Here is a 21282-nt window from a genome sequence, read left to right as displayed (position 1 = left end):
TGGGAGGGAAGCGGCGGTCTGGCAACGGAGCAGCAGAACGTGAGAAGCGGTGGTTTTTTCAGTGGTCAGATTGGTAGTTCGTTTGAATCTTTTTTCTCTCTTTTCTCCTTTCGAAGTACTCTGGGCGCAGGACGTGATGTGGTCAAGCATAGTTGCGGGGGAAAGTTTCGCAAACGTTCGATTGAAGTGTGTGAAAGATTCGGAAATACTGAAAGCACTACGATTTCTTTAGTGTTCCTCCCAGGAACAATCTCTAATGCGCCTCAAAGTATGCAAACTGTCAAACATACATCTCCTTGGGTAATAGCAAAGCCTGTTTCCATTTCATAACTGCACTGTTTGCAGTCTGAACGACTTTATTATTATTTCCCTTTGGTTTCTCTCGCTTCATTCTGTTTCATTTCTATGAACTGAAAGCTTCTACAACTATGACAAAAAAAAAATATCTCTCGCTATAATGGCAGTATATTTGCCTCGGGAAAAATGGCACGGTTACATTATTAAAGCTACGTTACCCAACCGCCTGCCAGCCGGCGGCCATTAACGCCAATGTTGATTTAGGAACCGGAGAAAGGAAATGAATCGTACCGTGCGCGGGCCCAAGACAAAATTGCCCAAAATGTATACATGTTGTCCGCTCCTCTTTCTCCTGGAAGCTCAGCAGAATGATTCATCTCATTCTTTCCATCTTGCAGAATTTTAGGTGAGTGATTCATGCATATTTTTTCCCACTGTTGTTTGCTGGCATCATGCATTATGAAATAGACAAAACAAACTCAGAAAGCGTACCGCAGCAAAGGGAGAGATATAAACGACGAAGCCACTACGCCCACCGTTTTTGCTCGGTTTATTAATTAATCTCGAGCAAGATGCAGCCATGGCCATCTTGCTCGTTCGGGCACGTTTCGTCGTGTATGTGTGCTTCTGTGTACGAAACAATGCACCGAGTTGGGTTACATCACGGTCACGGGACGCTATCCTGCCTTTTTGTATGTATGTGCATGTGTATGTACAGCAAAAAGCTTCCAAAGCTGCACGAAACCAGCCACGGTGAAAGCCATTAGCCCGTAAGCCTTGCTTGCCCGCGAACCCCGGCTCGGAAAAGCCCGAGCACGGAAAAGCTTAAGCCTTAAACAGCAGAGTTTTGCGGTTCAGCAAGTTTCGTACACTTTGTTCCGCCCGGCTTGTGGTGCAAAATTCTTTCCTTCCTGCTGCTGTTGCTGATGGTGGTAACAAATCTCCCAACCAGAGCGAATGCTGCACGGAAAACAACGTAAAAGCACTGCCAGGGAGAAGGGATCTCTCGTTAGCTTTAATACAACGCTGAAAGCCTTCACGCCTCCGTGATCTGCTACTATTGCTGCTGCCGGCGGTGATGATAATGATGATGGCGACGATGATGATGAAGACCGTGCCGTACCGTGTGTCATCCGTTATCAGCGCCGGTGTCTTTGAGCGCGAGGCACGACCGGCGGCCCCAGTAAATCAATCAAAGTTCGGCTAATGAACGAACGATGAACTGACAGACAGATGCGCGCAGACCAGTCGTCTGCATTATGAAATATTAATTACCGTCCCGAGCGCGTCGGCCAGCGTGCGACGTGCGCATCAACGCGACGGTTGGACCTCCATTAAGGGGTTCCCTGGGCGGCTGGGTTGATGATAGATGGATGGCGTTTGCGATCGCACCGTCCTGCCGTCATCCGATAATGACTTCGCTTATCAAGGTGCGTTCGGTTTTGGGAGGGACACATGTTCGGGAAATGCCGCGGAGCACTCGAAGCTCATTAATGCAGCTTCATTGTTTGCCTGCTGCAGAGGGCTCTGATTTGTGATGCGTGTGTGTGTGCGTGTGCGTCAGAAGTGAATGCCTTTAGGGATTTGCGAAACGCAATGTTCGGAATTTTGTACCCATTTCGGTGTTCGTAGAAAAAAACAGCACGCTCCCGTCCCCACTGTCAGTGGATTAGTATAGCAAAAACGATGGAAATCATATAGCCGCACAGCAACAGGTTCAACACGGACCTGCTCTACCTTGCGGGCAGCACTCGCAAAGCGCACCTTTTAGCACGAAACAAAGCCGATAAGTATAGATTCCATTTATGCTGAGCCTGCCGTGAGCAGCAGTTGCAGTTGAATGTGAAACGGAATTTTCAAAATCGTACTCAAACGGTGAGCGTGTGGTCCGCACTTCGCCGTATTATCGCCCCCATCGCTCGAAGCAAATCCGGCTGACCCAAAAGTGAAGTGAGCAGCCTGTGCAGCCTTAAACTCCCACTCAGTGGCGGGAGGATCTGATTATCACGCCATTAAGCTGAGCTGGCTGAGGTGGGGTCGCCTTTAAGCTTTATCTTGAAGCGATTTTCCAACGCCAGCGCTGCCGATTACTTCTTTGGCGGGGTATTTTTCCACTCTAAAGCCGATTTTCCCACCTCCGAATGGCACTCGAAGCGCGTAATCGGGTTTTCGCAAACAGAACCCCAAATCGATCTGATTTCGTGTGCGAGCCTTTTCTTACAACCGCTGATTACATTTTGTTATCAAGTTTTTTTTTTGAGGGACACAGCTTCCTTTTGGACCAACAATCATACAAACACACACACTAACGCACGCATGTGTATAGCTGTACCGTGTGCTGGGACTGGGGGTGGCCACTTAGTCGTAAAATGCCCACGCCGAAATCTAATTTCCTTCCATCAGTTAGATCACGCCCGTGTCGTGCTTCGGGATGTGAACCGAGAATTATGGGCCTGTCTGTGTGTGTGTGTGCGTACGTTTGTGTACCGAATCGTACTCACACGCGCGTCGTAAGCGTACAGGCGAACGTAGGCGAAAATATTGGCGCAAATGTGGGGCTGTACGTACGTTCACCCCAAGGAAGGGTAAAATTCAATCAATAAAACCATCCCCCACCATATCGGTTCGGCCACCCGGTTGCTCGGGCGGCTTTATAGTGTAGCCCATATAAAGTAATTCCATTTTATTTTATAGCAAAGCCACCAACCCAACAGAACCAGCCCGCTAGCCCGAGCGGTGTGTTTGTGCATGGGGGTTTTTTTTCTTGTTGTCGTTGTTGTTGCTTTTCTTTCCTTTCACGGCAAACCGGGCCGGGCAATGGACCGGAAGTCAAAATACCGTTCCGTTCGGAAGGAAACGAATTCATAAAGTGAAAATGTGAATAAAATAAAAGACCTTTTGCTTTCCCGTTTTCGCACACGGCACAACACAGGGGAAGGGGAACGGGAAGCAAAAAGAACGAAAAAAAAACCACCACCCCACACCACACAAAGCCGCCTCAGCCGAAACAGGGCGCAAACCGGGCGGATCGTACGGACCCTCGCACGAAATAGGAACGTTCGAATCGAACGGCATCTTGGGATGCTATTTCGGCATGAAAATGAAACGCTCGGCTGCTGAAACTGCTGATCCAAGCGAAGAATGTCGCACCAACCCAGTCGAAGGCGGCTATATCGATGGTCGCACGACAACACAGTGACAACGGCGGGGACGGACTGCACAACGCTCAAATTGCTGCTGCAAGAAACGGATTCGAAATCCGAGCCATCCTTCACAGTACAGCCCGCCTCCTCAGTCGTGCTGCCGCAACCCGCAACCGGTGGCACGTTGAATGGCAAAGTGCGAAAATCTAGACAGCAAATTTATGGTAATGCTCGCTCTCCTTCCATTTCGTTGGTGCTCGGTCAGTGCGTTCCGTTCCGGCGTGGTAGTGGATTACTCGCCCTTCGATGGCGCAAGTGGATCGGGTTCGCAGTTGTTTTATCTCGAGATTGCATCGCATTTCCGGGAAGCATTTCGTTGTTTTTTTTTTTTTGTTGTTGTACCGGTCGAGCTTACTGGCGCACTGGGGCAGCGGGTCGATATGTGTTGTGCCAGGAGGTTTTGGACCGTACGCATACACCGCCACCGCCAACCAGTCCAGTCCGCAGCGACGCTGCGCGCAGTTCATTTTATATCGCACTAACTTACCAAACCCACAAACCCACACATGGGAGGGATTTTCCGACACACATGCGGCACCATCGAGGGGAAAACCCATCGCTGTGGAATGGAGGAGGGTGACCAGAATGTAGCCCTCGCTGTCCCCTGTTTCCCAGGTTGCCACTCTCGTCAACCCGCTTTTGTTTCTACCGAGCGCCGGCCGGGACGGAAAATCGTACAGAAAATATTTACGAGCGTGTATATTGGCAACATAAACATATTTGCCGGTCTGGTTGTTTTCCGGTTAGTGCTACGCGCATGATGGTTGCTTTTTCGGTGTCCATCCTAGGGCCCAGCCCCGCCGGCTCTTCTCTCCCTGTTGCCTAGTTGTGCACCGCTGACCATTTCTCATCGTTTGTCGGTAAAGCCCGCTAAAGTCAGTGCCGAGCCCCGAGAATCGGCTTGGAACGGAAATGGAACGGAACCAGCACGTTTTCCCTATCAGCCGTATACCCGCTGCTCCGGCGTCGTGCAAAGAGCAGTGAACTTTTGACCCCTCCCGTGGGGCGCTGGGGGAGTTCCGGGCACTCCGGGAAGGGGGGATGGAAAGAAAAAGAAACCGCCCTTCCCTTCGGGAGCGTTGCACGCCGTTTTCTTGCGTCCGGAATGTGGCAGAAACGAGCAGAGCGATTGCTTTCTTGCATCGATGGTGAACTTCTGCTGTCTCTCCCCCATCCGGCAGAGGAATTGGTAAAAAGGGGTGCTAAATGAAAGGTCCCCATTGCTGGCTGGCCAGGACATGTCCTAGCGCCCTGCCGAACGCAACCATGTGCGTAATTTCACTGTGCCGTGGACAGCGGGCAAATGGGGTTTAATTTATGATGATTTCGGGATCACTCGCGTATAATTTGATTGATGGAAGCAATTTCGGGTACCGATAAGATGATACGACTCCGCGTCCTCTGTGGCCATTCGTTCTCATTTCGTCGTGCCGAATCGGTTCGGACCTCCGTCCGAAAAAACGGGTCGCATCCGGTTGCCGCATGTCAAAACGTTTCATTTCACCCTAATGACCGAAATTGAATAAGTTTTGATGGATGGTGGGGAGGGTTGGAAGTTCCAGCGAACGATTTTTCGTGTTGTGTTGGGTGCAAATCGACAGCGTCAGTGCTGAGAACTGAGCGACGAACCAGGCTAACACTGCCGAGAAATAGCCCGTCCATGAAGGAGGCGACACGTACTCAACATCGACAAAAGGATATCGAGTGTGTGTTAATTTTGCTTTGTCTAATCGGCGAGATACATTTGTTCGAGATGTTATGACTCGAGTAATGTAATCTTTTTTCTTTGATTCAGACGTGAAATACATGGTATACATTCAGGCGCTTGGAAGTGAATATGTAAAATATGCGGAATAAATACGGATGAATCCCAAAGCGCTTGAATTATTTGGCTCAGGCAGTGGAAAATTCGCTGAAAACACTACCTCAAGTATGATGGAATTGAACACAAACACACATACCCATGAATAATTGAAATCGTGATCAAATATGATAAGACACTTTACCACACCTGCTAGCCAAAATCTTTGCTGCACCCCTTTCTGCATTCGCACATGGAACCATTCGGAGAAACACAGCCATACATCCAACCGTTCGCTGTTGGGCAACCTCGATTCCGCTTCGGAATGGCTTTGCAGCCACAAACTTTTCCCGCTTGGGTGGTAAGCCATTTTCGCCCTACACGAACGACACTCACACGCGCACACCTTTTTGCATCACAAACTTTCCACCATCGTGTTACTACTGCCCGGCACCAAAGCTCATCAAACTTCGCAGCCACAAGCCTGCCGCTCGTGCCGCTCCTTGTCGACTGACCGTCGTTGCTCTACTGCTTCTTCCGGGAAGTGTGTGACCCCATAAGTGCCCTCGACCCCTTTTCGACGTGGCAAATGTGACAAATTTTGCGGTTTGCTCCTGCTCCTGCTTCCACAATATTCCAAAACCGGACCCGAAAACCTCTGCCCCTGCGATCCTATTCCCTATGGATGGCTGGAAAACTCGTTCAGCTACTAAGCCGTTTGCCAACTCGTACGCTCAGTTTTTGTGCATGCGCGTGTGTGTGTGTGTTTGTATCGAAGGGGCGGAAATAAAATTATATTTTCATACTCCCAGTCCATGCATTATTCAGCGTTCGGAAGCGACGGGTCACTCTGGTCGAGGGGGTAGTGGCCTACCAGCGAGCGAACCGAGTGGGCGTACAAGTGCCAGGGCGGGAGTCCTTCACCATAATCCAATTTCAGTAACACATCGCTGAATTTGAGAAGCACTCACTAAACAAACAATGAAGCACAATGCCTTAGACACACACACACTCACGCGCAAACGCGCGCGCCTGCATGGGGCCCGTATGCCTGTTGCCCTGCAGGGAATGGCTTCCGCACCGACCCGCACCATCGGGTGTGACCGTGCGAGTGTATCATTTTTACTTCGTCCTTTTTTTCATTGCTTGCGCCCTGGCTTGGGGGAAAACAGCACCACCATCACCACCGGAAGACAGGTTTTCCGCTTATGTATCCGTTTCCGCTTCCGCTCGGTCGACCGTTCCCCCCGGCAGATGATTGGCGTATCCATCGGGAGGCGTCCAGGGAAACGAAATGCGTTTCTAATCAAGCTGGTGGTCGCTAGGGTGCCGCCGCACAGCCGGATGATTGTGTCCTGCTTCCAGGAATAGAAAGAATACACAGCCCACGGCCGCACCAAGTGCTACCGAGTGGCGTACGGTGTGTAATCCAGTGTGCGAAAAATTCTAAAAGAGGACCAAAAGCCACACACACACACGCACACTTATGGATAAAAGTGAGGGCAAGAAAAAAGAAAAAGTCCCGAGAAAAGCAAATACCCTCCAACGGAAACGTTGCCGCGCATCTCCGTTTTGTGACTGTGGTTTAAGGCCGTGACCGCATTCGGGAGCGTCTTCAATCGTCGTTCGCATTGTTGACTTATGCTCGCGCTTTTGCCCCGATGTGTGTGTGTGTGTGCGTTGGTGCGTGTGCTAAGCAAATCCGTCTATTTGTTGTTCCACTTTGTGCGGTATGCGGTGTCACTTCGACCGCTTCTGGCTCGGCTTTTTCCCCATCCCGTAGAACGCTTTGTTTGCTTTGGCAACTGGGAACAGCTTTTCTCTGGTGCCGTCCCCGCGGCCACTGATTCGTGGCCGTGCGTCCCTCGTGTCCCCTGTAAGACGACACAGGCTCTTCGGCGAGAGAATGGCACTGCTGACGCAAGCAGACACGCCGGCATATCGATCGGAAGCCGCTGAAACATCATCGGATTCCTGTTACTGAACCGTAAGGAAGGGCATTCAAATATGACAAAGTGTTCTGCGGAAAGGTCAACTTGCTCTTGTGGAGTCACGCACGACGTCACAACGCATGAATTGAAAATGTATTGATGGTACTTCTCCACGGAGTTTCTTGCGGTCGACTACATATTGCTTTGCTGCGCCGTTTGTGTTTTTTAAATCGTTTTCAACTTAACTATCGTTCAAAGGATGAAACGATTTTCCCGAAATAATTACGATTGGAAAAGGCATTCGTGTTACCCTTGGGGCAGGGATTTGCTTGCGTTAACCGTTGTGTTTCAATTAGATTTTATGCCCCCCCTATTCATGACCTTTTTGTCGTAGTGGCTTACAAACAAAGAGCCACCACGGGAGCACTCGCACAAACAAATCATATTTCATGGCTGACGGGTAGGAAAACACGGAACGATGGTTATGCCGCTAGCTACACCACCGTAACTAGCATTATCCGGGGATTTCCTGTGGACGCTCGGTGAAAGATAACACAAACCCTTCGGCAACCGTTTCGTTTTACCACGGTATCGCTTTGCCATCATGCAAAAAACGATGCGCACAGTGAGATAGGTTTCAGACAAATCAACCGGTTGGGTATATGCTACTGTTGAATAGCGGATTCAGTGGCTAAGCTGGGAAGGTATTAAATGTAGAACAAAATTTAGCACAAAATAGTATGAAAAAGAGCTGTATAATTATCCATATAACCGTTTGCGCCTAAATGTAGGCAATGATTCATACTTTTGGCAGTTTCTAAACCCAATAAGCTTGCTTTATGTATTTAGTTTGATAGAGTTTTATATTATACGTAAACCTAAATACGATCCAATTCTATTAAAAAAGCAAAAATCCATACGGTTTAAATAATACTAAACAATTATGGTTTGAATCAAATGGAAAAGGGTAAAAGCCCTAGTACTTCCACGAAAGTGATGTAAAATATTATTTATTTTCATCAATCCCACCCTCTTGGACTTATCTGCCTTCACATTGCGATGGCAAAACACCTCGCCAGATTGCTTCATCCCACCGTGTGTGTGTGTGTGTGTAAAAGTGATTGTATCCCCGAGATGAATCGTAATTGAATTTCACCGTCGCTAAAGTTTGAATGATTTATTTAACATTCGTATTTTGGCTTGCTCGTGTGCGCACCGGTACACCGCAATTGTCCCTTCGTTGATCCTTTTAAGCAGGGATGTAACCGGGCAACCGAGAACCGAAAAAGGGTAGTGGAGGTGTTTTCTTTTTTTCGTACGGCGCGTGCACGGTTGAACGGATTCGTTCTTTCAATCCTTCATCAGAAATCCCTAGCCCTCAGCGCGCGGAGATACAATTCGGTGTGCCAAAGTTTCGTCGCGTTCCTTTGGTCGTGTGGGATTATATAGCCCCGTACATCACCTCCTTACACCATTCCCTGCCCTTTACAATGGGATGGTCTATTCGGAGGAAGGCAAAAACAATTCCAACGCGAGCTCTTCCCACGCCGGGAGATTGAGGATTCGGTGGGGCGCGAATTATGATGTTTTGATTGGATTTTGTTTTTCCCAGACAAAGCACAGCCGCAGGGACCGTAGCGTGCGCGATGGTGTCGATGGGTAGTTGATTTGATGGAACCCTATGTAGTACCGCCACACTGTGGAGTGGAGTTTCGTGTGTCCCGTAGGTGTCGGGGACAATCAACGCACATCCCTTTGCAGGGCCGCGAATGTGGTATGTGTGTTGGCGGCAGTACGATAACACCAGTGCAGTAAACATGAACTTTACAATCGCGTTGTGGGAAAATGTTTACCGAGCATCTAATTGGCTGTTGGGGGCTTTTTTATTCGTTATAACAGGGGGGTTTTTTTAAGCTACATTTCACCATCGCTATGCATATGCGTTGCGTGATTATTGTAGGCAATCAATTTAACGTTTTATTGTTCGTTTTAAATTCCAACGCACGCTGATGGGCATGTCTGATAAAAAAACACACACACACATAAACAAAAAGAAAGTTATCGGAAAGAGCAGCGATTGGGGCGATAAGAAAAAACCCATACAAACCGGGTGAACAAACTGAGCAGCGGAAAACATGTTAAAACAACAGCGCTACAACAGGCGACGGGAACAAGTGTAAGCATCGAGTCCGCCACGGCGATAAAATACACAATCAATCGTGAGGTGGGTGAGAACGAGGAAAAAAACACATCGCCCACACGAACACCCGTCCAATAATTGTCATCCGATAGATTGAGGTTATTTTGTTTCCATTAAAATTAATTAAAAACACGCTTCATCAAATATTTATCCGCTGCACGCGGTGGCGCTGACACTGCGCCTGAATGTTTGCACACCGCTAGAACTTTGAACGCGTGGAGCACGGTGCACGATTTTTGTTTCCCATCGCTCCCGCACATACCGTGAGTACACACACGCGTTCACACGCTCGTTGGTGGCAACACTTCCGGGTGAGTGATTGCAATTGTGGTGTCATTTGCAAGTGCACTTTTATCACACCATACTCTCCCGGGTGGGGGTTTACGAGGTAGGTGCTCGAGGCGCTGTGCTTGGCGAGGATTAGAAGTGTTTGAAGTTTTATCACTTTTATCTAACACTCTAACCTCAGGCATTGGTTGCCGCTCCATTCGCTCTCAATCAGTCGCAAATGTGGCGTAAAATTAATGTTTGCCATTTGCGCGTAATCACCTGACGAAATTGTTGCACTGAAACATGCCCTCGGTCGGATAATCGATTAATTGAGGCGAACAGTTACAAATTGAGTTGTTTGGCACATCTGCTTGTTGACGGTGAACAACAACAATGCGCTCAATTCACGGCCGAATGCCCTCCAAACTGCAACAGCCTGTCATCAAGTGGTTTGCGGCAATCAGCCAAACAATCAGATTTGTCGCTGGTTTTTTCTAACTTGCCTGGGTTGAAAATAAATTGATAAATACTTTATTCGTGTACGAAACCATTGCCACTACACCGCGCGTTTAACTGGGGCAGCCATCCGCTTGCGCACTACTCGCACAACGCATCTAGGTCGGGAACGCACATGCCCATCAGCGGATCGAACCGCTCGCCGGCAGCGCACTTAAACTTGCTCTTCTTGAACTTGTCCAGCTTCTTGAGCGTGCAAACGAAGTAGCGACCGCAATTGTTCGGATCGGCAAAGGTGCCCTCCTCCAGACACTGGAACTTTACCTTCAGCTTCGGTTGCTCCTCGGTTACCGGGGCGACAGGCTCAACCTCCGGTTCCACCGGCTCCACCGCACTATCGACTTCCGCTGGGTGCGACTCCTCGGCAACTTCAGCCGCCGCCAGCTCGTCGTCCAGCTCATCAAACGGCAGCGAACGTCCCGCCACCGCAAAGGCACACCGTCCGCGGAACGCATTGTACACCTGGCCCATCGGGCACTGCATCTTGTACTGCAGGTAGCCACCGAACATGTTCCACACGCACCAGAAGTACGAGGTCGGATCGGCCGGATCGGGGAACCGACCCGGGCCCATGCACGTGAACTCCCCGGGGAAGCAAACGCTCTGGTCGGCCGTGCAGCGTTCCAGCGACGGATTGTACGCGTACCCGGCCAAGCAGTTCTGCTCGAGACTGTACAGTCCGAAGGGCAGCCAGAAGCAGACGTAGTATTTGTGACAGTCGGTCGGATTGGCGAAGCGACCGGCAGCCGGACACACAAACTCGCCCGATCCAGGTGCTTGCGGGTGGACGGTGCTAGCCTCGTTCGATTCCGCGCCCGATTCGGCCGACGGAGCCTCGGTAGAGTCTGGCGATGCGTTGGAGCCTTCGTTCGAGCCCGACGCTCCTCCGTTGGACGCTGAGTTGTCCTCCTCGGTGGCGGTTGTGGTGGGTGCGGTTGACGTTGTTTCAGCCTCGGTTACAGCTGCAGTTGTTTCGGGTGCGCTGGAGGCTTCAGGAGTCTCTGGTGCCTCGGTGCCGGTGGGTTCAGTAGCCTCTGGTTCCTCCGATGGTACGACGGGGGATTCAGGAGTCTCCGTTTCCTCAGCCGGTTGAGAAGTGGGCTCAGACGCTTCGGCCTCTACCGACGGTTCGGAGCTAGCTTCCGGAGCCTCAGTCTCCACAGGCGATGCTGGTGTCGTTTCCGAAGCTTCAGGTTCCACGGATGCTTCCGAGGTAACTTCCTCAACTTCGGCTTCCACCTCAGGCTCTGATGGTACCGTTTCGGAACCCGTTTCCTCTTCTACCTCTGGGAGAACTGGTGCTTCGGTTTCTTCCGGAACTTCCGGTCTCTCTGTTTCTACCTGCTCTGGTGCTTCTGGAACTCCGGCTGTAGAAGCGTCCTGCGACACTTCGGTCTCAGCAGCTACGCCCTCCGTCGATTGTTCGGACTGTACACTTTCTTCCGTCGTGACAGCTTCGGAAGCGTCCGTGGACGATTGTTCCTCCACTTGCTGCTGAGTAGTCGAGTCCGGTTCCGAAGCTTCCGTCTGTTCCGTCGCTACAGCCGATTCCGTGTTTTCGCTGGCTTCTACCTCGGCTGCTTCCGTTGCAACTGATTCCTGTCCGGATACGCCTTCCGATGGTGGCGCTAAGGTGGTTGATTCTTCTACTGTCGGCGAATTGTTTTCTTCCGGCAATTCCGTTTCGGCGGGGGACTGTTCCTCTTCCGCATTGGTTGATTGCGCCGTTGTCTCTGCTTCGGGGTCCGATGTTGACGGTGCAGATTCTTCCCTCGGTACGGTTGTTTCCGACTGTTCCGGTAATTCGGTGTCTTCCAATGGTGCTGCCGCTTCTTCTTGCGGAGCCTCGTTAGTCTCCGCTTCTACGGCTGCCGTTGACGATTCGGGTGCAACCGTTGTGTTTTGTTCCTCCACTGGTTCGTTTGCTGCTGGCTTGCTCGCTGGTGCAGATGCCTCTTCTGGTTCTTCTGTCTCCTCTTCTACTACCACTGGTTCATTTGTAACGAGCTCTTCATACTCTGGCTGTGCCGTAGCTGATATTAAAACAAAATATCAATCAAATGGTTTCTTCTGTGCTAAATTGTAAGCCCTCCACTTACCTTCCACTTCCACATTAACGTGCGGCTCAGCAGTGGTCGACAGTGCTACGAACGAGTCGCACTCAAACTGTCCACTGTTGCTGCAGAACGTCCCGGCCGGGCAGAGCTGCACCTCATCGTTAACGGTCGTCGGTTTCCCGTCACCATAGTCTACACAAAGTTGAAATCGGACATCGTCCAGACACAGGTAGTCCTTGCCGTGGCAGTCGGTTCCTCCGGTTTGCGGTCGTACACCTGACACCAGCAAACCCTGTAGCAGATAAACAGAGAGCAGCAGAAACTGCCTATAGTTCAAGACACTAACACGCCATCCCGCCCCACCGAACACTTACGAATAGAACGAACTGCAAAAAGAACACCCTGAACACAAAATCCATTCTGCACGCGGTCGTTGTTGAAGTCCAGATCCCAAAGACTTGACTGTGGGCTCGGGGTCGTTTCGTTACTGATGCTGGCCGGGTCTAGGTCGTGCTTATTTAAGCGCGCTGTTGCAACTTCCTGCCACCGCAATCGTTGCGCCGTCTTCTCGGAAGCTTAATCCAGGGCCATCCACGCGGGCTTAACTTAGTGGCAGATAAGGGCCTGGTGATAGTTTGCTGCACGAACCTTGCTGCTACTACTAGCGAGATAAAACGCTCCAGTTAGTGCAACGGAGCGGAACTATCCATTGTTTGGTTGTGGAATCTTCCCTCTAATCTCTCTGCAGGTGTTCGAGAACAGATGACTCAATTGCCGAGTCCAAGACTGATGGAAACTGGCGCAGAGCCGGTATGGCTTTCAAGATGAGATGTTTCTGATATTGGAAAGTAGAATTCTGCCTTCTTATCGGCTATCATTTCTGAAGAGTGTACAGAAAATAAGCCATTATGCTAGATCGGCTTTCATCCCCAACTGCTCCATTCCAAGAAAGTGGCACACTCTCACAATAATCTCCTAATCTCTAGCTGTGCATCTTCTCATCCGGTGACGGAAGGTAATGAATTGGATGTGAGAACCGCCTCTGAAAGCTTATAATCAAATCATAACAAATCTGTTTCACTAGAAAGGAAGATGAAATCAATTTCGTCGGTATTTTTGATTATCTACGCATTGTAAAAGGGGTCCGGATTCGAATTGCTTGGGACACAATCTTATTAGGAATTCTTAAAATCTTGAGAGCAAAGAAATGAGTCTTGCGCTATCTGATCCCCGCTCCCCAATGGGAGTATAACGTAAATAAGTGACAATCGCTTCGAATCTTTCCTTTGGAGCGGAAAAATACGCCCAGCAGCCGGTGAAGCAGAACTGGGGGAGTCTGGAAATCGATTTCCTTTCACTCCATTTCATCGGAATCGGTTGCAAAATCCCGAGGACTAACGGCTACCGGGCTTTCTGCTCATGGCAGTCAACCCGTTTTTCGCCTTGCTAGAGCAGTTTTTTTCCTCTGCGACTACAGTTCCCACACTTTGCCAATAGTTTAATGGAAGTGCTCCGTTTAGCAGTTGGCGAAACGGTAAAAATAGACCGTTCCGTCCATCCGACCGGGGTTTTCCAACCCATTCGAAGCGCTGTAACTATTCGATTGTCCTACCCAAACCGGCCTGAAACGCATCGTTGGCGTCTGTGTCTATGAAACCCCTGAAAACACCTCGAACCCCCCGGGGGCGGTGGATTCCGGGTTTGAAGGGTTTCGGTCGCCCAGTGTCCCCCAGAATCAACGCGGTGGAAAATATCGATGATGAGCAAGTTAAATAAACTGCCCCGAGAACCTACCGGGACTGCTTTCGAAAGCCGGTGCAAACGACACGCTCGAGTGGAAAGTATTTTAGCTGAGTAAGCGAAAATCGGTCACATCCTTTTTCGTTCACATCGGGGCGCTCGCGAGGACCGGCAAAAAAGCGGAAAGTGTTTCACCCTTTTTGTGGGGCGGGTTTTTGAGTAATGATGCGAGAAAAGTTTTCCGCAAAGAAATTCCAAATGCGACACTTGCAGGAATGTTTCGCGAGTATTAAAGTGGAAATATGGTTGGAGGTGGGGAGGGGAGATTGTTCCTTACTATTGGTTGCTGGAGCTGATGTTCCTGAGAAATTGGACTGCAATGGTGTTTGGGGTGCGTCGGAAAATTATTTAAACGGATCTTAAAGCCTTCGGGAATGAATTGAGCGAATGCGAATCGAACTGGAATGAAACTGAAGAGCATGATCAAGGAAAACACAAGCAGAAGAAGGCAAAGGCACTTCTTCTTCCTTATGCCCAACAGCCATGAAACTCATCTGGCAAAATCCAATTCAAACAATCGCTTGTCATTCGATCTAATTTGAAATTCAGCTCTGTTCCGTCGCGTCACTCCTTCTTGTATCACATTCCGAGTACACTGGTACGAGTTGAAATGCCACCCCGGAGATGTTGTTGGGCGGTTTCGAACGCTCGTCAGACAATTTAAGCTTGTCTGTTTTTTTTTGTTTTTGCTACCTTTTCTCTATCGTGTCTCACGATGGGGATTGATTATGTGTCCCTACAAGCGCCAACGACACAAAACGGGACTTACCTAACTCGACTCTACACCAACTCGCCCACAAAACGTGTACCGAGCACTTACATTCAGGTGCATGATACTTCCGATGAGTAAACGAACCGCCATCGTAAGAGTTTATCCCGCTAGAGATGGGGGATTCGGGATGGAACTAGAAATCCGAAATCACAACCCTTTTTTACTATTTCCACCAACCTGTCGACACGATTCTTCATCGTGAACAGTGAACCAGCTCGTGATTGCCGTCATACCAAGTGCACACCGTTCGATTTCTCAGACTGCGATCCCCGCTGGATGTGTGTGGAGTTTACCAGATGCATTGGTTGTGCAGTAACTGTACAGCACGACGTCTGTGCAAATGCAACCGCTCGCAGGAAGTATCTGTAGTAGCTACTGAACAGAAGTTTACTGTTTGAGTGCAATCAACGATCGATCGGGCTATCGCTTCGGAATCGGTGTCTCTTTGGCGGTTTGTTTGAATGTGCTGCACACGCTGCACACATACACACCCGGCATGGTCGGCTCTTGTTCTCGGATGTTCTTTGTAATTCAGAATCTGGTTCGAAAACATGATGATTGAATTACGGTCCGCTGCTTGTCTAGCTACCCGACATAACGAGCAAATCAGTATCAGAACTGTTCAGTGCGTTTGAAACATAAGTTACATACCATGTGGGGCAGATTTCCAGTAGTTACTTTGCTTTTCTGTTTATTACAGCGAAATTGCAACGTTTTCAAAATTTGAGCTCTTCCTTTGCTATGAAACCACATGTAAAGTTTGAAAAAGCACGTTAAGAACGTTTTGTCGTGCGTTGTGCTGACTTTTAGGCGCTCAGCTCTACGGCACATTCAGAAATATGGGGTTTGCACAAATGAGATGTTTAAATAGAAATATTGATTGATCTTGCTTCCGACAACTGCCATCGTAAGCTAGATAGTGAAAATAAATAGTAAATTTCATTTCGATTCAAGTCGAATGGGATATATTTCTTCAGAAAAGGTCACTAAACAAACAAACGATTCATATTCACATAAACCTAATGTATCGATTGGAACCTTCTGTAACTCCTTTCCGTGCCCGATATTCGGTCTGAGCTGAGAAAACCTCGATGAGTGAAATTATGGTTCATCTGACTCAAGCTGCCGGCAGGCTCTTACGATACATCCATCCCGTTTCGTTACCAGCCCCATGTTCCTCGAAGGCTACATTTGCCTCACTCAGCATAAATGATGGAAGAAAAATGCACTTAAAAAAATTACTCACACCTCTCCAAACGCTTCTTTTGTTGCACTCCCCGTACTGAAAATGGGGTCTTCTCTTCCTATCTGTCTTTGTCTCTCGGCTTGGCAAACTCGTTCCAAAATTCTCGAACATGAAAATGGCATAAAACTGTCGTCCTCGATCTCCAACACACAGACACACACACACACGCTTACCAGACAATGGAAAAGTTATGGTTGTTGCGGTTTATCGGTAAACAATAAAATTTTACGAATTTGCTGCTTGCGAAGCAGTTTACGTTTCGAAACGACTGTCCCATTTTGCGAGCGTAACGGCAATGGAACGTCTTTTACGGGATCGGATAAAAACAACGGATCCCTTTTTTGTTACCGTCCCAAAGCCACAGCTGGGTCAAGAAGGGCTTTAAGGTTTTAAAATGCCCTTTTCACTCACTTCTTTTCCCTACGTATAGCCTCGCTCGCAAGAGCAACAGATTCGTGCATTGGCATTTTGTCGTATTTCCACTAACACGCACAATGGATGCCACGGTGTTGGTTATACGAGGAGGCTTCCATAATGCGGCTGGTCAACGCCCAGAAGAATTATTTTTCATATGCGGATTTTGTCAAAATAAGACACCATGTGTGATTGCGTCGGAGACGGGAAGTGGCTGGGCGAGAAGCGGAAATGTTTGCAATTAATAAGTGCTAATGGGAATTCCAACGTAAGAATGTTCAATCGAGAGTGTAATTTGAGAAATTCCATCATGGTGCACACCGCTAACCCTTTTAAATACCATCAATTTTATTGAATAATTTACAATTAATTTGCACAAAAGCTGTCTCTTTGTGTCTGCTAATACATGTATGTAAGCGTGTCTGTGTTTGTGAAATTGGTCAACGAATTTAACATAACTGACTGCCAAATGGGGCAAATAATCAACATTCCAATAGGATTCCCACACACAATCACAATCCGGTCGATAACTCCATTTTTGTCGGTAAAGCATGCTTTTTAGGAATGCACAAGGTGAGCGATCGTTTGTGTTTGCGTATGGTCTACACTAGGGTGTATTTGTGTGAGTGTGTGTATGCGTGTGTGTGTGTGAAGGAGAGCACACATGTGAGGAAGGATTTTGCAAGCGCAGACCAAAACCGCACGCGTTGGATCATACTTTTATTTTGCGCTCCACTTCACACCGTAATGTAATTAGTTCTCGGGGGAAATCAAGCTAATGCTGGGGTTTGGCTCGCCAGCAAACTTCACCGCGATGGCCTTGGGGAAGGGAAAATCCTGCCAAACGCTTACAACCCAACTAGCGATGCTTTATTCCGTGATATTCGTCAATACCTCGAGGGAAAATAACACTTCAGTATGGTTTTGTCTTATGGTTGCCGAATGGGAACGATAATGTAAGGACAATGGAGTATGTGGTTGCATTTTCCTGTAATTTATTGCCTTTAAATTAAATCTGTGAAAATTTAGAAACTTGGCAAATGTTATTGAAGATGAACTCATGATCGTATTGTTACAAAGATCCCTAAAAACATAAACATAGGTAATAGACTATAAATCGGGTCAAGGAACCCCTGGCGAACACTTCAAACAATAAAAGTGAAGGATATAATCTACATAAAACTAATCACTGTATCTTATTTTTTATCGCTCCTCACTAACGATTCTTCCGTCAGTAACCCCTTAAAACCCCCCTAAAAGATTTCCACTTCAGTTCTATCCCGTTTCAGTATATTAGTATCTCCGCTTATAACAAAAACCAACACAAAATGATTATTACGCAAACATTAACAAAAGCGAGAGGAGAATAAAAAACGATCCACTTCACGGTACAATTTTTCCATCCCGTGTAGTGAACTAGCGTGAAAACACTAGCACTTCGAGCAGCTCGATGAGGGAGATCCGGATACGCTCGAGAGAAGGAAACCGACCCAAAAAAAAACGGAAAAATTCGACCGAGCGGAAGTTGAAGAACAAAAAAACCCTCAGCACAAAAACATCCATTTGAACAAAAGCGCTTTTCCGCTTTAACAAATTCAATTAATTATAAGCCGCTCTCCCACGCTTCCGTGGCCATATTTGTGACGTCGTCTGTGGCTGCTGCTCCTGTATGCTGACCCGTACTGAGCCCGATATCGAAGCGAGGTGGAATCGAGCGGCGGAAAATGAAACATTAGAACGATGGACCCACGCCATCTTCTGCTGCTGCTCCTCCCACTCCCTTTCCGATCCTTCCCGAAGGTCCTTGGGATTCTTGACCTACAAATTTTTGTTTGCAATTATCCTTCGTCCGGGGCGCGCAAGACGTCAGGCGTCAGAGACCTTCGATTTCGATGTTCGCCCTGTTTTGCAGCATGTTTTGTGGCGGAACACGGCTTCTTAAAGGAGCCTGTTTTGCGTGGAATTTTTGTTTTTATTTCTGTCTCTCTGTATGTGTGTGTGTGCGCTTTTTTGGGAGCAACAAAATGAAAAATGACGTCGTGCGCCCGCATAGAAGGGGTTAAAATTGAACAGACAGCAAAAAGCGAAGAAAAGATTTGCGTCATCATGGCCCGTTTTGTTCGCATTTTGCTGTGGGGATTTTTATTATGTGACGAGTGGAGTAAATGAAATAAATATCAATCAAAGAGGGTTTTTTTTCTTTCATCTTACTCTCGGTAACATCATCCAACAAAGAGGGTTTATTTTAGAAAAATTGCTGCAACTGAGCTACCAGCTGCGGCAAGGGTTCTTGCAAGCAGCGCGCTTGTCTTTGAAGCAGCTTTATGGTCACAAATTTCCAGCATGAAAATATACCCATCCGTCCAATCAACCGTCGGGCTGGGTACGAACGAATGGCTCCCTGGTGGGTACAATTATGCTGACCCTTTCGTGCAAGCATGTGTGCTGGTCAGCTTCATCCTTCCGAAAGTGGCGCCGACTGTAGATGTAGAGCCGGCTAGAAAGCGAACGCCTCCGAGCGAGCGTCAGCGCCGAACCGTTTCTTTTTTATTGACACAAATTAATCCCCATCGTAAGATAACGACCTTCTTCCAGTACATAAATCACGAACCTTCGGTTCGGTGCCATATCATGGCGTGAGTGTGTGTGTGTGTGATCTTCCATTTTATTTTTGAAATGGCTTTTTCAGCACACACACACACACAAAGACACACAAACCCATTTTTGCCAGTAGGACACGCTGCTACTTTGGGGAAGCCAAAGTGTGGAATAAATCTGACCACCACTTCCCGGGCCGTCTGGTAAGCGGGGATCATAAAACCTTCCAACCGGATAACTTTCGAGAATGTTTCACAAGTTTAGAATGCGTTGCTTTTCCGGCTTATCAAAACATTCGTCAGCCGTCGCTTTCTTCCCAGCATTCCGCTTCAGCGTGCTGGTGTACTCTCCTGTACTGCCTGCTACGAGTGTATCATTTCCTCCAAAAACATTGTCACACGCCTCGAACGACCCGGTGCATGTATATGTGCATGTGTATGCGAGTGTCACAATAAAAGCGGTGATACAAACGATACAAAAACGATCTCCTCCACCATTTGTTGAAGTGTTTTTGTTTTGCCAAAAACATTAGACGGTCGGTTTCATTGCTCGTGAGCAAACGCTACCGTAATGAGACGTAGCCGTATCACGAGAAGCAGCACACTTCCCCGGAGGTTGTTGATACCCCAGCTGTACGCTCTGTGCAAACGTTCTGCTGGAAGGTGTGCGCTGGCCGAACCGGAAGCGACAACAAAATATTTATCATCACAACAAGTGCAGCTAGCAACGTCTTAGCACAACGGGCAGGAGAGATAGGCCACAGTTCAACGCTTTGTGCTTCCGACGGTGGGACACTGGTCCCGGGTAGGGAGGGAAGAAAGGAAGAAACTCATGGGTGAGTGGCTGCAGTGCTGCAGTCTGCTGCTGCCAGTTCTAAGACCCAACTTTGCACAGGCATCAGTGGGCAGGCTTACGAAGCGGAAGCGTTGTACAACAACAAACTGCATGACGACGACGACAACGACGTCATTGAGCGATGGTTGAATGGATGCTGCACTGTTACTAAGAAGAGGGAGGCTCTCGCGGGAACACCCGGTGCAACCGAATCCTCCATGAACCCTTCGTCCGGGATGCGGCAAGATGCCCTGGCCCTGGCCCGATACGAGAAAGTTCGAGCCGTTGTGCGTGTGTATGGGTGTGTTGTTCTCTGACGCTTGAAAGGTGTTTGTTGATGTTGCTTTCAAACACCAGGCACAAGAACACAGCTCACAACTGAGACGGCAAAGGTTGAGATGAGTGTGTGTGTATGTGTGTGTGTGTGTTTATGTGCCTGTGTGTATTTTGTTGGGTGCTGAAACACGCTGAAAGGCGCTCTAGAGAAAATCGATGACGGTGATCGATCCAAAGTATAAATCCAAACGAAAGTGCAGCTACGAGATATAATGAAAATTTTCTATCCTACTACTTGGTTCATTCATGAAAGGCCTTTTGTAATTAGAATAGCATACGGCGTTTACCCTAACATGCATGATGTTGCGTACCAAAAACGCCTAGAACGTATGCTAATAAAAAACGAAACCTGACTTCTTAGCAGGCGTCCACACACTAAAAATCTCAAATCGTGAAAAAACGTGTTTTGAACTAAAAATTATCGCTAATACCGACAGCACGGATCAGATACGGCCGGTCACCTGCGCCCGCAAGAGGGTGGGTTGCAGGTTTCATCTTAAAGTTGACAAATTTAATCACTGACCCTTGTCACCGTCACGTACCCTCGTAATCGCTTTTCGGCGGTTTCCCTTTCAGTGATTTCTACAGGTTTGTGAAGGAAGGAAACAGAAACCTTGTTCTCCAACACATTCTCGTACCAAAGTTGAAGCTAGAAAACACGCGCGCTAGATAGAAACTAAGAGAGAGAGAGAGAGAGAGAGAGAGAGAGAGAGAGAGAGAGAAAAGGCAAGCACCATCCAATCCTTGTGGCAAGCCGTCACGAGCATGGATATAAAAATTGAATTTCAATTTTCATCGCTCTTCCTTTGGTACGGGATTGCATTCTCGGTTCCCGGCACTGAACTTTGATGGTGAAAAATAGACCCATCGTGTTTGGTTCTATTTTGGTGGGCGAGGTGGCAAGGACGAGGATCGGGTGGATAAGTTTTGCTTCCTTCTTCCTCCAGCTTCCTCATCGATACGGTGTGGAGAATGTATTATGCTTTCTCTACCAGTTTTTGAAACTT

At 48.2% G+C, this 21282-nt stretch overlaps 2 protein-coding genes across 5 annotated transcripts in view; one reads left to right on the top strand and one right to left on the bottom strand.

The window, feature by feature from the left end:
* The window catches only part of LOC120947720 (hemicentin-1-like), a 97890-nt gene that overhangs the window by 11308 nt on the left and 65300 nt on the right, over positions 1–21282 (top strand). The gene's annotated exons all lie outside the window — the stretch shown is intronic.
* Positions 10177–12781, bottom strand: LOC120947719 (uncharacterized). The gene is made up of 3 exons (XM_040363317.2): positions 12650–12781; positions 12318–12567; positions 10177–12251 (listed from the first exon to the last, which is right to left on the bottom strand). The coding sequence occupies exons 1-3, from the start codon at positions 12692–12694 to the stop codon at positions 10300–10302; spliced, it is 2247 nt and encodes a 748-aa protein (XP_040219251.2). The 5' UTR covers positions 12695–12781; the 3' UTR covers positions 10177–10299.

The sequence above is a fragment of the Anopheles coluzzii genome, chromosome 2, assembly GCF_943734685.1.
Source record: "Anopheles coluzzii chromosome 2, AcolN3, whole genome shotgun sequence".
In the NCBI taxonomy this organism is placed as follows: domain Eukaryota; kingdom Metazoa; phylum Arthropoda; class Insecta; order Diptera; family Culicidae; genus Anopheles; species Anopheles coluzzii.
The sequence above is the reverse complement of the archived record's forward strand: the minus strand, read 5'-3'. Positions and strand labels throughout refer to the sequence as shown.